Source organism: Solea solea, chromosome 19, assembly GCF_958295425.1.
Source record: "Solea solea chromosome 19, fSolSol10.1, whole genome shotgun sequence".
Lineage (NCBI taxonomy): Eukaryota > Metazoa > Chordata > Actinopteri > Pleuronectiformes > Soleidae > Solea > Solea solea.
The window spans coordinates 14,786,626-14,802,618 of NC_081152.1; the positions used below are offsets into that span (position 1 = coordinate 14,786,626).

The following is a 15,993-nucleotide window of genomic DNA, read 5'->3' on the forward strand; positions in this document are numbered from 1 at the left end:
TAATTTGTTCATTAAAATATTGATATTTACATTGCAATATTTTTACCCACCTGTATTCTAGAATAAGTTAAAAAACATTGTGTAAAAAGTAAAAGTAGATGGTTTGCTGGATAAAACAAATGCACAATTTTAAATTTAACTTGTTTTTCTGTGTATATATGTGTTTGTGTGATAATGTGAAAATATCTACATGAAGTCTATGGTAGCTGTCGATGTAAACAGGAAGACTAAGACTTAAACGGCTCCTGATTGGAGAAATGCTTTGAGTGGTTCCATGGTAACAGCAGAATTCAGGAACGCTATTGGTAGAATATAGAATAGTGGGCGGGACCAGGCACGTGAGCGCATACAGAAAACTTTGTTAGCTGACGGCTAACTTCGCTCCATCGTCTCTTCAGAAATGTCAGTGGCTTGAAACAGCGCGACACAAATGACCGGAGAGTAAGACGCGTGTTCTTTGCTCAGTGTGAATGTCTCCATACTTTAATGGGTTGACTGCTGTTATTTGTAACAGCTGGTCAGACGGCTAACCTGAGTGAAGCTAGCTACTAGCTAATATCGCTCCAGCTAACCTTAAACTGTAGCTAACATTGTGGAATATGTCGGCGAAATATTCAGAAAATTCACATTAGACGCATTTTACTATGTAGTTGGTTAATCAAGTCGTATGTCGCCAACTTGTTGCGTTACGACGTGCTTAAATTCAGACGGGAAGTCACAAACGAGCACAGCTGGTGGTGGGGCTGCTATTTTCTTTTTCCATTGTTTCCCCCTTTTTTTCAACAACTTACCTGTGATCTTCGTGAAATTATAACCATTGTTTTAAGGAGAAATTGCAGCAATGCTCTGAGTTTGCATTCATACACAGTGTTACAATATGACAAATGACAGTAACATGACATCATGTTGAAAAATACAACTTCCTGCATATATGCCTGCACCGTTTTTGAAATACTTAATATATATTAACCCCCCACACTACAGGATAATTGAGCCAGATAATCTGTTCAAATCATCCTAAAATCTGAAGGCACCCACAGTTGTCAGAAGGTTTGTAAAATAAAATGAAGCCTTATCATTCCCTTCAGTCACTGAGAGAATGAGTTATAAAATCACCCCCAGAAAAATAAAATATAAACATAATTTAACAGAATAGGTACCTAAAACGGAGATGTTCATCAATTGGGGAGAGTATTCCACGTTTACAAGTTAAATATATGTTTGTTGTCTGTGTTTAAGGATTTAATTATTGACCAATGTCAAGGAGAAAAAGTAAAAATCAAGGGAGTGATTCAGAACATTTCTGCTTGTGAATATACATTTGGCATAAAGGATAATAAAGTTCATCAGGTATATAAAGTCATTTGCTGCACAGTATCTCTGTGCTCTTTAGCCCAAATGTTGTGGTGTTTCTAAGTCATTATTATCTTGCAGGATGGAGTGCCCTGATAAGGAAGATGGAGCCATGTGCAGATTGTCCGCTTCAGTAAGTGCCTTACTTTTCACTAAATACAGTATGAAACAACATACATAGCAACTGCTCGTGGTTATAATAGCTCATGAGTAGTTGATTCAGTGTTATATTTGTAATTGGATTTAAAAGAGATGTTGCTAACCTAACTAATGTTTTAGATGCTGCTGAACAGCAAAAGTGAAATTGCGGTTCGGGTGCAGCAGTTCCTGGAGGAGAGGATGCAGACCACCATGGTAAAACATAATACATTGACAGTATTGGCACTCTGACAATTCAACAGACTGAATTGTCAGAGTGGGAGACTTTTTGCCCACAAGGGAACATTTTATAGAAGGTTTTTTGGATGGCTCGTGATCACATGGACTGCTCTTTATACCATTTAGGCAGTTTTCACTTCCTCCAATTAGTGAGTTCAGCAGACTTGGCTCAGCATGGAACCACTGATTGTGAAGTGATCACTGTCAGTACCAAATTTTATCTGTTTTTCACTACATTTAACTACATTACATTTAAAATGTGTTTTGAGACTTAGTTTGGAGTTTATTTTTGGATGTTGAAGGATGCTACTCTACTTATATTCAGGGCTGCAAGGATTAATTGATTAATTGATGAATAATGAACTACTAAGTTAGTGTTTTTTTTGTTTTATAATTAAACAAGCTGTCTGTTTTTCCAGCTCCTTAAATGAGAATATTTTCTGGTTTCTTTGCTCCATTTGACAAAGAAATCGTTAAAACTGAAAAATGTTGCTTTGTCGACTAAAACTAGACATTTGAGAGCATCATCATTTTGAGGTTTGGGAAACAACGATCGGCATTTTTAATTTTACAGACGAAACAAGTAATTGATTATTCAGAAAAATAATCAACAGATGAATGGATAATGAAAATGATCATTAGTTATAGTCCTAATTCTATTTTATTTAGTTTATTTACTGTCTTTTCATGTAACCACACTGTTGTTGCAATGCTCTTCTCTGTCTTCCAGCTCACAGGTGTACTGATTGGAGCTGCTGTTGCAGTGTCACTTATTGGCATTGTCATACTCTTCCTATACAGGAGATTCAAGCTTGCTCGTGAGTCTTTCAACCTCTTCATCTATTGAAATGCAATAATTATGGTTGTGCCAGTTGACAATGTCCACTGAGTCAGCCAGTGCGCACAGCCAGACACACCTGAAATGTAGGTCTGTTGTCAAGTTAATTGTTTATAGGTGATGTGACACCATGAGCACATTTGTTATTTTAAGGGGCAATACTCATGCTAAGTCATACTGACTTATGCTAATAATTGTTGGCGTCATTGCTTAGTGAAACTTAGTGTCCTCCCCACCCTGATTGTGTTCTTTCGCTGTACATGTCATCGTGTGTCATTTTTGTTGACGTCACCCCAAATTAGCAAGCAACCTTTTTTAAAAATGTATAATGTCATGTACTAAAACGATAAAGCCCTTTAAGGAAATGTGTTTTTTTTTTGTTTAGTTTTTTCCGAATGTGATCTTGCCAGATATTAACATTCTGTTTTTGGCTTTTTTTCATCAGGTAAACAGCAGCCTGGTGTACCTCAATATCGCTTCAGAAAAAGAGATAAAGTGCTCTTCTATGGAAGGAAGATAATGCGAAAGGTTTTCTCCATTTCCCTTTCTGTCTGTCTCTCTCATTTGATCTTCTTCTCGAAGATCTTCTTGAATCCTGCCTGTTTTTGTTTTTAAGGTCCAAACATTGTCTTTGATTCCTCCTCCTTCGTCCACCTCAGTATCAAAGCAACCACAGCGCATCCGCAAAAGAACTAAAGTCCTAAGCATAGCTCGCAAGTATGAACTATTAATCCTTGTTTTAAATTCTGCATTTAAAATATTTGTTTAAATGTGTTTGAGACTTGTTGAGCATGTTCAGTCAATTTTGTTTCTATATTTTTAACAGAATCCTTAGGATCCGTAAAGACCCTCCCACCCTGCAGCCTAAGGAACCCCCTCCCTCACTGCTGGAGGCTGACCTGACAGAGTTTGATGTGCAGAGCTCAAACCTGCCCTCTGAGGTCCTCTACATGCTAAAGAATGTCAGGTAAACAGTAATTCCAAAACCTTCCTGCAAGATTTAGCTGTTCCATTTGTTTATTTTTGACATAATGTATTTGTTCTGCAATTTGCTGTAGGGTCTTGGGTCATTTTGAAAAGCCCCTCTTCCTGGAGCTTTGTCGCCACATGGTGTTTATTGAGCTGCAAGAAGGAGAAGGTCTATTTAGGCCGGGAGACGATGACGATAGCATTTATGTGGTCCAGGATGGACGACTCCAGCTCTGTATTCAAGAGAGTGTACGTGGATAACATTATCATTTTCTGTTGACTACATTTATCTGGGTTATCCCTGTAGTAATTTTTGTGCATCTATCATGTGACACAAATTTGATTCATTGTCAGTAGGAAATTTCACTGTCATTATAAGATGGTTTACATTTTATGTTGTTGTACATGGGGATAATTGTTACAGTGTTTTTCCAAATAAAAGTACATGGACAGGCCACAAAAAGTTATCTATGGGGAAAAGCCTATAAAATATAGATTTTCTGTGTTTTTCTTTCCAGGATGGTACAGAACCAGTTGTGAAGGATGTGCTCCCAGGAGACAGTGTCCACAGCCTGCTCAGTATTTTGGACATCATTACAGTGAGCTCCTTATTTATCCTTAATCTTCACATCAGAATAACTTCTGCTACTTCTGTCATATTTTGCCTTCCTGCATCTCTGCTTATTTTCATTCATATCTAATTTCAAGGCAGTTATTTTAGTGATCTGTTTATCATTTTATTTCTCCTGTTTATCCCATCCTGTTCCCATGTCCTACTCCTCCATCATCTATTCAGAGGAAACTTTCACCTTCACCCTTTCACCTCCAAATGAAATATGTTTTTCAGACACAATTTTTTAAAGTAATCTCTAAATATTAAAGCGCAGCAAAAATGCTGGAAATTGAATATTTGATCATCATGAATGTAACTGAATCTTTCCTCTTGAGCCACCACTTCAAGATTGTGTGATACTACCTATTGTAAACCTATTGTACCTGTGTAAAATGTAATTTAGTTCTATTAATTACTCCATGGTTAACTAATGAGTTATTACTAGTAACTCTGAGGTCAAAAATCAAAATAAAGGTGTGATGACTGTACTATTGCTCTTTGCTTGCTTTAAAAAACAATTAATTATGTATTCATTGCCTTCTCCAGGGTTATCCAGCTCCATATAAGACGGTGTCGGCACGGGCTGCAACTCATTCCACCATTTTACGCTTACCGGCATCGGCCTTTGAATCTGTTTTCAAGAAATACCCAGAGACACTTGTGCGCGTCATTCAGGTAACGGATAAATGACCAGTAATGCAGTGTTTGATTTTAATTTATAAATCATGACGCATCCCTAAATCAAACGTCATCATTTCTTATTTGGATGTAAGCACAGTGTGATTTTATATATTCTGTTATGTTTACTTCAGTGTTTGACTCTTTGTGTCTTTTGCAGATAATCATGGTGCGGCTCCAAAGAGTCACCTTCTTGGCGTTACATAACTATCTGGGTCTAACAACTGAGCTCTTCAATCCGGTAGGAGGGTCAGACAGAGAGGTTGGCATTGTATATCTAAGCACCAGTGGCTATGAATCTGCACATAAACAAGCGCACATAGTGGGTCACACACACGCACAAGCCAATTTCACACAACATTAAACACAGCATCATAACTCAGTCCTTCATAACACTTGGTGAAAATTATTTAAAATTATTACAACTCCTCAGGAGAACCAGCAGCCTTCAAAACCCTGTCTCTCACTCTGTGATTAACAAAAATATTTTCTATTGATGTCCTTTGTTATCAAAATAGGTTAACTAAAAATAAAATACTACAAAGGTTAATATGACGGAATCTAACAATTAGTTTCATTATCTATCAATCATTTGTTTTCTTGAATAATCAGAAAATTGTTGATGACTTGTTTCACAGTGATGATGTCCTTAATGTTTTCTCCACAAAATAAAGATATTCAATTTACTCTACAGGCGAAAAGGAACTAGCACATTTAACAGGCTTAAATTGGAAAATTATCACAGATTTGTTATTATGAGTACAACTGACATTCCTTGGAAGACCACTGTCATTTCAGTTACCAATTACCTTTCACTACCGAGTGACGGTCATAACATCTCTGACTTTCTGTGGCTGTAAAGTGTACTGTAGTCCTGACAAGCTGAAATGTTGACAGAATTGCTCTGTTGCCTGATTGACAGGACAGCCAGGCTGTGGCCTTAACCAATATAAACAGCGTTATAGGGGAGGCAAACACTGGGAAGAATACTCGTCGTCTTCACTTTCAGGACGAGTTAACAGCTGGGACCACGGACAGCTCTACAGAGACAGGTCACATAATCACACACACACACAGTGGTAATTTCGCTGAAAACTGTTCTCTGTGTTGTTCTATAACTTATATTACGTTTGGATTGAACAGAAGGTGGAAAAGACAGTCCTTCAAACAGCTACAGGAAGTTGCGTTCCATCTCGATGCCTCCCGAGTGCACAGGTAGGTCACTGTCTTGGAACAGAAGCAGCCGTTAAATTCCCTGTACACACTTGTCACACTGGCCTTCAAACAAGGACCTGGTCAGACCTAGTATTAACATCTGCCCTGAGTGATTGCGTCCTTATCACCAAATACAGGTCTAAATGGACCCAAACCGTCCTGAATGCTTCCTCAGATCTGATCACAGTAACCACATTTGGAGTTGGTTTGAGGTCATTTAACAGTGCTCATACATTCATTTCTTTGCGGCCACTGCAACAACATTAACAATGATCAATTTATTGTTATAATGGTTAAAATGATTCTCTGTTACAGTATTATGAGAATTGCTTTGATTCCCTTGAGCTCCTCATTTATTTTTCTTTCTCTTACTCGCACATGCACACATGCAAATTCATTTGTAGTGAGGACAAATAGACATAATGCTACTTGCCCTCAAGAAGCCCTTTTAAGTTGTTACCTTGGGTCATCATCACAAGGTCAAAATGTCCTCACAATGATAAGTTTAAATCAAAATTTGTCTTCACAGCCTAGCACCAAAATTTACTCATACACACAAACATGCCGATAGCATCTGCACACTCAGACTTGTTAAAAATATGATTTTATTATCAAACAAACATGACAGTGTCAGTGTTTATTTGAAGAAAGGGGGAAGGTCTTACGAGGTCCTATGAGATAAATTAAGGATGCATTTTAATGCTGGGTGTGAACAGTCCTACTTAAGGCTGTCTGCATATGATCAATCATTGAGGGCGGATGTCAATACCATGTCTGAATGAAGCCACAATCAAACTCACTCATAGTCCTTCCTCCTTACAGGTAATGACCTGAACATGGTCTGTGAAAGAGCTCGAGTCACGATAGACGAGGCTCCATCCATCCCCGTGACCCTCAAGGTACAAATCCTCCACCATCACGCTGTTTTGCATTGAATCAAGTGTGAACACCATATCCCAGCATCCTCTGGGTGTTATGCTGCTTCTTGTCTCATTCAGCGTGTCTTATTTTTTGTAGCCTAGTCTGAAGAAGACCGTGACAATGCTGCCCACGCCCTCTGAAGTGTTTCACTACACAGACAGTGGGGGGCACTCTGACACCATCCACCTCAGTAAGAGCAGCACAATCCTCCAGGCTGCTAAGAAGGACCTGCTGGGAATCATCCAGCTGCAGGTGGGAGGATGATCGCAGAAAATTAAAATGCACTGGCAAAAATATGTTGGAGATTAACAATTCCAATCAATTCCAATGATCACAGAATTTGACAGACAGAAAAAAACAACAGAGCTGGTGGTGCCTGAAACTTTTGCACAGTAGTTTTGATATTGTGTGCTACAACTTCTAGTAATAAGTGAAAAGATGTGTTTCTTTTGCAGGATCCAACTCTGCTCGAGGGCAGAGTGACACTCCATCATGTCAAAGCTGGTTCTGTGGTGGCGCGGCAGGGAGACCAGGTTAGAACCACACATTTTTATTTACAAAACGTAATATGTGTTTTCCAATTTCGCTTTAAGTTTTGGTTCTGAGATTTTAATCCAGGCGGACCATAAGGTCATACAAGTAAACACATTTTTTTGTCTTGTAATTAAGCTTCAAGTAACTGTAGAACATTAATGACTAAATTTAAAACAGAAAAATCAAGAGGAATTTATGAATAATAATACATAGCCCTTTGTTTTTTCGTCCAAATACACTGAATCCTTATTCAAGGTATCAGACTTAAAAATGTTCCTGTTGATTTGGCACAGTATTCAAAAATAATCTTTTTTTTCAAAGCAACTATGTTGGAAAGCATGACACCCTCAGCCACTCTTGTTGGACAATGCCCTAAACCTATATATAATTAAAATGAAAGCTTTACGCTTTAGGCCTTAAAGTAGTTTGGTCTGTAAAAGCAGAAACTTTTACTGTTGATTTGTAAGTTCACATTTAAAAAAAAAAAAAAAAAAAAAAACATACACCAAGTCTTTGGAACCTTTCTCTCCTCCATGCTTTAGGAGGTGAGCATCCAGTTTGTGATTTCTGGCCTACTCCATGTTTACCAGCGGATGATTGACCGCGAAGAGGAGACGCGTCTGTTTGTGACACACCCTGGAGAACTTGTTAGTCAACTGGCGGTTCTGACTGGAGAGCCACTCATATTCACTGTCCGAGCTCAGCGAGACTGCAGCTTCCTCTCCATCTCCAAGACCCACTTCTATGAGTCAGTCACGCAGACATACAAGCACACACATCCATGCATGCAAACTCGTGTAGCCTAGACTGTTGACTTAAGTTGCAGTGCGTAACTTTTTAAGTGACCTTTATGTTGTCGTTGATGTTATTATTCTGCCTCTGTGTCAGTGTCTTTATCTGAAAACTGTTTGTGAAGCAACACTATCAGACCCGATCGAGGGAACAATTATTCGTAGCAGTGAAAAAAGTCTTTATTCTGCTAAAATGCTGAAAGACTGGGTTTTTTGGGCAGTTGATTTCACTCGTAAAACTTTTAGCAGTTGCTTCTTTGTGTTTCAGTTATAAACCTGTTTGCAGCCATCTCGCTTTACTAGTTTGCCTCCTTCTGTCTTGATATAAAATGAATCGCTTCCTGTGTGGAGTGCGGAAGTGTCACTGGGTAACACGAGATTGAAACACCACTATACTGAAAAGCAGAGAGAGAGTCATTAGGAGCTGATTTGCGATCTGGCGTTCCATCCCAGTAGTAGTGGTTTCTCACCAGGTTATCGTCTCTGATTTGAACATGTGTGGTTACAAGTGGACCTCCTCACATAACCTCAAGCAAATTCCCTACGCTTATCATCGTCTTTATTGTGTCTGTTGACCAAAACAAGAGAAATTTAGTGGATCTCTGCCCATAAGTGGACGCAGAATAGGCCCTAATCGTTTGACAGTGGTTTGAATGTAACTGACATTTGTCAGCCGCATTATAGTTAAGATTTATGCATCTAACAAAAAATACAAAAGATAAGATATTCAGATTTCTATAACCTATGTTTCTCCTGCAGGATAATGCGTGTGGAGCCAAAGGTAGTGCTGAATGTTGCCCATACAGTGGTGAGGAGAATGTCATCTTTTGTCAGACAAATAGACTTCGCTCTGGACTGGATGGCTGTGGAAGCTGGCAGGGCTGTCTACAGGTATTTTGCTGATCACTTTGTAGATTTGGGGGGGATGTTGAAAACACTGCTGCCGTCACATGGGAACAGTCACTTTTTTTTAATATCCAAAGTGGCGGCAACTAAAATCATAAATCAGCTTTTGGGTCATATGCTTGTTTACAGATGTGAAATGAATTTTATCAATATTTTTCAGGCAGGGAGAGAAATCAGACAGCACTTTCATAGTACTGAGCGGTCGACTGCGCTCTGTAATCATGAAGGAGGATGGCAAGAAGGAGCTGATAGGAGAATATGGACGCGGTGACCTGATTGGAGTGGTAAGGACCATGACATAGTGGAGAGTAGGTTCTAAATATGTGTTTGGTATATTTTTCACTTCTATTATCTTCATAACTATTAATGACTGTATATCATCATAATAACTGCAGTTTCTTTTTTAGTTTGATTCTATTTGAATTGACATTATGAAAGCCTCTAATAGCAGTTTATCTTCACATTCATAAATATTCACTCTTTGTTGACGACACAGATGCTGTCAGATTGTTCTTCCAAAGCATAACCACTAGACTACCACCACTTCCACTACCAACGCACCTTACTGCATTTAACTAAAAGTAATTCATTCCTTAATCTGTGCTATCCATAGGTACTCTTCTTGCATATAAATGGAGGGGGGGTGCAATGGAGGGGGACGACGACAATGGACAACACCCTTGCACTCTGATAATGAAGCACATTAATTTAAACTCGGATGATAGTTTGCACATTCCTTCATTTATTTATTCAGAGAAGGCACTTTACCCCAGGCTATCCAAACAAATCCTAACATTTATTCAGTATGCACCAGCGTCGCTATGCTGGGTGATAGTGTGGGTGTGCAAACTGCAGTGGACCAGTTGTTTCATATCTGGTTTGTCTTGATCAAATTTTTGTTAAAAGGAATTATGTTTCCAATACATGCGTTATATCTCTCAATACCGGTCTTTAAAGGGTTAATGTGTGAAAACAAATTCTAAATTAGGTAACAGTGCCAGTTTTCTTTCCACTTTCTCATTGGCTGGTGTGGTTGGATTCTGCTGTGATGCTTCTATTAAGTCCTGGGTTGATGGATGCTATGGTTACTGTTACCTGGAGAAGCAAACTTGCACTGCAGCTGCTGTGATGGTGGGAATAAATGTTAAAGAGGTGGTTAACATGCAGAGACATATTTAGTTCTTTGTTTGACGTCAAGTGTGAATGATGAAATGGAGAGATCTTTATTTATAACTTCCCTCTTCCCCCCGCCCTTGGAATTAACACTGAAACTTTTTCAAATGACAAAACAAGGCTCACATTAGATTCATACAGTATTTGTGTGTTCATCCAAGATTATCTGGTAGTGCATAATGTTATGGGCTGCAGTGTTAAGGAATTACCTGGGTTTGTACAGGTGCTTCAAATCAACTTAAATGTTGGTGTTTTTTAAAGTTTTCTTTTAAAAAAAACATATTATATTTTCTTTCTTTCTAGTTTTAAAGAAAAGTGCGCTTGAATTTTGGTTTGAGTAGTTTGCTTTTAGATAGAGAAAGTGAAATATGTTGTAAAAATGAAAACTGCTCAACCATGGCCTCACTTGCTCTGTCATTCTACTCACAAACATGTTCTGTGACACATTTGTGTATGTTTTTTTAATTAAATAAATTAAAAATAATCTGCCATAGCCGAAACGGCGGGAAAAGCTTGAAAATGGACATTGAAAATACATAGAAAGTGCTTTAATTTGACCTTGGAGAATAACCCTGAATTACTGATTGTGATCAAAATAAACATGTGATATGCCCCTTGTTGTTTTGCAGGTGGAAGCACTGACCCATCAGAATCGAGCCACCACGGTGCACGCTGTACGAGATTCTGAGCTGGCCAAGCTACCAGAGGGAGCACTCAGCTCCATCAAGAGGAAATTTCCCCAGGCAGGTTTATTTTGAAAAGTGAATGTCTTTGTAGTTATTTTCCTACAGCTCGAGTTGAATGAACCTTGCTCTTAAAAAAATCAACAGTTGGTCCAACTAAAGACTAATTATTCAGTCATGTTTCCAGAGCTGTTTCTGCTTCATTTTGCCACACAAAAATTACATTTTAAAGCAAGTGTTTGTTGGGTCTACATGATGAATTACACACGGCTGCCTCTGAAATGCTTGTGCATCTCAGGTCGTCACCAGATTGATCCACTTACTTGGACAGAAGATCCTCCAGCAGGTCAATGGTCCTTTGACAGGTGTGTTCAGTGGGACTATTATGTTTGATCTTGGCTTTCCCTGTTGTGACATCTGTGCACATGCTGTGTTTTCTCAAACTTACCGTAGCTTAGGCTTCTCCCACAGGTTTTGGTGTGTGAACCACAGCTTGTTGTTGAAGTAGAGATTGACTAATTTGCACTGTCGCCCAGCTCGCAGCCTGGCTCTCCACACCCCAGGCAGTAAATGGGATGCAGGGAACCAAGCATCCAATCTGTCAACTGTGACGGTCCTGCCTGTATCGGAGGAGGTTCCTCTCACTGCCTTCACCCTGGAGCTACAGCATGCACTTCTTGCAATAGGTAAAAATGATATTATAATATTTAACTTGAGACCTTTTAATAGGAAGAGGGACAAATCCTTTTTGTATGTTTCAGGGCCTAACAATCACCTGAAAAGGTTAACTAATGTTACCTATAATGAGTGCATACGTCTTTATTAAAGGTCCAAGTGTGTAAGAATTGGTGACATCCAATGATGAGACTGCAGAATGCAACACACACAATGGAAAATACAATGGTTGGAATAATTTATTCAAAAGTCTCTCCACTCTTCCACTCTGCCATGTCCTTCTTCGGTGTTGGTTCATGCATTGGTGTTTATGTGGACGGAGCTATTCCTCTGTGTTTGAATAGAAAGTATCTGCTTAAAAAGGCAAAATGCAAAGCACTTGCCTCATCATAAACAAGGCTTATTCAAAGGCTACAAGAACCAAATTATTTTTAATTCAAAGCAATTATGCAATTGTACAAATATTCTTACAGGTTGTATACAACTTCTGCTTATACACTCCTTAATGTCACACACCGGACCTCTGGGAATTCACTATGTTTGTATTTTTTAAATAAGTAGCCGTACCTAAAGACAAATGGATTTGATTGTTTGTCTCTGTGTTGCTGTGTTTGACATACAGGCCCCACTCTCCTGCTGACCAGTGATATAATCAAACAGCGACTCGGAGCTGCAGCTCTAGACAGGTATGTTTAGAAGTGATAGTCTTAAACAAACATTTTAAAATCCTATCTATTCCTCTTTGCTACTGTTGTCAGGAGCATTTTATGTTTTCTTTGGGCTTTCTTACTGACTCCTTAATTTTATTCAATTGAAGTACACTTTATTGGCACTGGAGGGAAATGGATCTACTGTGTGCTGCCAGCGAGGCAGCGCTGTCTTTCATTAATAAACTCCTCTCTCTCTTCAGTGTCCACGAGTATCGTCTGTCCAGCTGGCTGGGCCAACAGGAAGACATCCATCGTATAGTTCTTTACCAGACGGACTACACACTGACCCCATGGACGCAGCGGTGCATACGCCAGGCCGACTGCATCATCATTGTGGGAGTAGGGGAGCAGGACCCTGCTGTTGGGGAGGTGAGGAGTAAAGGAAGGTTGAAAGGAGAAATGGGTGTTGAATTATTGACAGGTTACCAATCCATAATTGGCTCACAGGTCCAGAATTTGATTAGGTTAAGGGATACAGCTCAGAATATTAAATTCTAATGTTAATTCTGTTGTTTCTAATTAATGAATAAAAACCCAAATATAATTATTATTATTGTTATTATTATTATCATTATTGTTATTAATAAATAAAACAAGTCATCCAGTTTGACAAGAAGTAAATGTTTCACATATACTACAGACAGAATGAATTTGGTGACGTTCTGGAATTTTGTTGTGGTCAACCTAGTTGGGTATTGTTGTCATTCAAATTCAAGTGTCTCTGATCTCATCAGGGTCTGTGGATCCAAGAGCATGCAGCATCCTGTAAGACAGTGATCCAGCAGTGCATGTGATTGGCTGCCTCGAGGTGTACAGGAAGTGATGTGTTGTGCTTTGAGAAGCAGGTGTTTGTTTGATGAATGAGAGAAGTCGAGAACATCTTGAGATAAAACAGATTTAATACATTTGGTATGAAAAAAGTATCGTTATCGGAGTCCAGATACAATACTGTATTGTCAACAAATCCCAGGAAAAGACCAAAAATGCTGAAGTCTGTCTTTCAATCTGATTTTATTTCCCTTCTTTGCCAAGACCACTAGTCTTGAGTCCATGAGTTTGGTGATTGTCTGATAGTCGAGATGTGAGTACTTAATACAAAAGGATAGTGAATGTGGGACTGAGTAAAAAAAAGAAACAAGCCTCAGCACTCGTGTATTGTTTGTGTGCTGAAGAAACATGTCACCCAGTGCAACTCAACAATGAAAATCTATGGCACAAAGAATTGCACAAGATAAAGGAGAGAGTTGTTATGTAGTTGAATATGGGAATTTACAGAGAAATCCTCATAGATATTAATGTATTATACATCTGCAGTTGTGTTACTGAGCATGAATTAGAATGTCTTTTGCGACATTAAGGCCATTTTCCTCTTGAATGTTGCTTATACCCCGATGTCAGCCAACATAATGGTCATACTGGCGGTTAATGGTTCATATTTGACCTTCGGGAATAGGAAAAATGAACAAAAACTGATGGATGCGGTGAAAGAGTGGCAGGGTCGGATAGAAGGGGAGTTCATGTCCAGATGATGAAGGACAGGTAATTGCCTTTATGTGGAAAAATGGCCATAGAGGGAAGACTGGAATGTGAGCCTGTGCTGTATAATGGCAGACAGTGGGAGAAATTGAAAGATGGATCAATATTAGGCCAGGCTCAGAATGACTCATTGCATTGGGGTGATTTTCTTAAATTTTTTTTATCACACACCTACACCCTCTCTCACCACGCACAGTAGCACGACACCTTTGGCAGATGTCATGCTCACAGATCTGACCTTGCTCTCAGTCTATTCATCCTTTTTTTTCTTATTAAACTGCTCATTTAAGGACATACAATAAAACTGCCTCAACTGGGAAATTGCACCTGTAAAATTAAATGGACTATTACAAATGTGTTAAAAATTAGGGCCACATCGCACTTTTGCCTTTTTGCCTTTGCAGCAAGAAGACCAGATTTCCTTCCACTGTCCAAAAAGATGCATTAGGCAAACTGGACACTTTGAATTGACTGTGGGTTTGAGTGTGAGAGTGGATGGTTTGTCTCTATGTAGCCCTGTGATGGACCTGTCCAGGGTTTACCTCGCCTTTCGCCTTATGTCAGCTGCAATTTGGCACCAGCACCCCCTACGACCCTCATTTGGAGGATAAAGTGGTAGAAGATGGATGGTATTTAAAATTAATCTTCTTAACCGTCCTGTTTGGCTGTTATTGCTTAGCCTTCTACAGATTGGCTGTTCAGATACAGTAGTAACATTTAATTTTCCTTTGATCCTTGATTCATCCCTGAAAGCACACCAGAATTTAAGGCTTAACCTGAAATTTTAATCACATATCTGTAACAAGTGCTAATATTGTGCTCACTTTAACCCTGATTAGTGCAGATATTCAAAAGTTTTTTTTCAGGACTAGTGCTTCAAATTCTCTTGATTCCTTCTATTCAACTACCGTACAATAGCCTCTCTGAAGAAAAGTAAGAAATATCTGTGCTCATGCCTTCACTCTAGCTGGAGCGTATGTTGGAAGGAAGTGCTGTGCGAGCCCAGAAGCAGCTGGTGCTGTTGCACAGAGAAGATGGCCCCCCACCCAAAGGAACTGTGGAATGGCTGAACATGCGAAGCTGGATTTCCAGACACCTCCACCTCTCCTGTCCCCGAAGGGTGTTCTCTAAGAGGAGTCTGCCCAAACTGGTACAGATAGAGAGATGTTTTTATTTCTCACCTTTTTTTTTCCCTCCTCCTGCCTGATCCCATATGTATGTCTTCATCTTTGGTATCTTCATATTTTTATATTCATTCTCCTCCTCTTCACCCCTGCTTGGTACTTTTCTTACATTAATAATTTCCCTTTTTTCAGTTGGAGTTGTATCAACGTGTGTTTGAGAAGCCAGCAGACCGACACTCTGACTTCTCACGCCTGGCTCGAGTCCTCACAGGAAATGCTATTGCCCTTATTCTCGGAGGAGGAGGAGCCAGGTTGTCCTCTTTGTCTTTCTTTCTAAATTGTACATGGTTATAAGGTTATAACCTTATAACCAATTGAAAAATGTTATAATTTGCATGTTAATTTCTGCACCTTACGGCTTAGGGGTTGTTCCCAAGTGGGAATAATGCGAGCTCTCTGCGAAGCTGGCATCCCAGTGGACCTCATTGGTGGTGTTTCAATTGGTTCCCTGATGGGGGCGCTATATTCTGAGGACCGCAGCCACAGCCGCATGAGGATGAGGGCCAGAGAATGGGCAATGGTGAGTGGCAAAGCAGGTATAAGAGCAATTTGTTATCTGTCTTAACTTGGAATTAAGTTACCTTCTCCTTACTGTTCTGTGTTTTCCCCACTATATTAGTCATGATGAAATATAAATGTCAGAAAGCTACTGTAGGATGATGGTGACTCACAGTCACATCTTAAGGATGTTGCATAAAGTCATGCAGCTGTCAGTGGAGTTTGGACAGACAACCCACATGTGTTTTCTCCTCATATGGCCTTTTCTAATTATCTCTAAACATCCATCCAAATAATTGTGACCAAAAAAGATCAGTATTCTGTTATTGAAGAGGAGG

The 15,993-nt window shown here is 39.3% G+C and overlaps 1 protein-coding gene across 2 annotated transcripts in view; it reads left to right on the plus strand.

Moving 5' to 3' along the window:
- Window positions 1-330: 330 nt before the first annotated feature.
- The window catches only part of pnpla7a (patatin-like phospholipase domain containing 7a), a 48,184-nt gene continuing 32,521 nt past the window's right edge, over window positions 331-15,993 (plus strand). Inside the window, exons 1-27 of one of the 2 annotated variants that reach the window (XM_058617501.1) lie at window positions 331-441; window positions 1,435-1,486; window positions 1,633-1,707; window positions 2,462-2,549; window positions 3,015-3,097; window positions 3,186-3,286; window positions 3,396-3,536; window positions 3,628-3,787; window positions 4,057-4,137; window positions 4,698-4,826; window positions 4,990-5,091; window positions 5,752-5,881; window positions 5,973-6,044; window positions 6,867-6,943; window positions 7,062-7,217; window positions 7,421-7,498; window positions 8,042-8,247; window positions 9,050-9,181; window positions 9,357-9,480; window positions 10,999-11,112; window positions 11,351-11,417; window positions 11,589-11,738; window positions 12,350-12,413; window positions 12,638-12,806; window positions 14,941-15,123; window positions 15,290-15,408; window positions 15,521-15,677. In XM_058617501.1, coding sequence (XP_058473484.1) covers window positions 431-441; window positions 1,435-1,486; window positions 1,633-1,707; window positions 2,462-2,549; window positions 3,015-3,097; window positions 3,186-3,286; window positions 3,396-3,536; window positions 3,628-3,787; window positions 4,057-4,137; window positions 4,698-4,826; window positions 4,990-5,091; window positions 5,752-5,881; window positions 5,973-6,044; window positions 6,867-6,943; window positions 7,062-7,217; window positions 7,421-7,498; window positions 8,042-8,247; window positions 9,050-9,181; window positions 9,357-9,480; window positions 10,999-11,112; window positions 11,351-11,417; window positions 11,589-11,738; window positions 12,350-12,413; window positions 12,638-12,806; window positions 14,941-15,123; window positions 15,290-15,408; window positions 15,521-15,677 — 3,021 coding nt within the window. In that variant the 5' untranslated portion in view covers window positions 331-430. The remainder of the gene's footprint in view (window positions 442-1,434; window positions 1,487-1,632; window positions 1,708-2,461; window positions 2,550-3,014; window positions 3,098-3,185; window positions 3,287-3,395; window positions 3,537-3,627; window positions 3,788-4,056; window positions 4,138-4,697; window positions 4,827-4,989; window positions 5,092-5,751; window positions 5,882-5,972; window positions 6,045-6,866; window positions 6,944-7,061; window positions 7,218-7,420; window positions 7,499-8,041; window positions 8,248-9,049; window positions 9,182-9,356; window positions 9,481-10,998; window positions 11,113-11,350; window positions 11,418-11,588; window positions 11,739-12,349; window positions 12,414-12,637; window positions 12,807-14,940; window positions 15,124-15,289; window positions 15,409-15,520; window positions 15,678-15,993) is intronic. The other variant, XM_058617502.1, reaches the window with a different exon arrangement.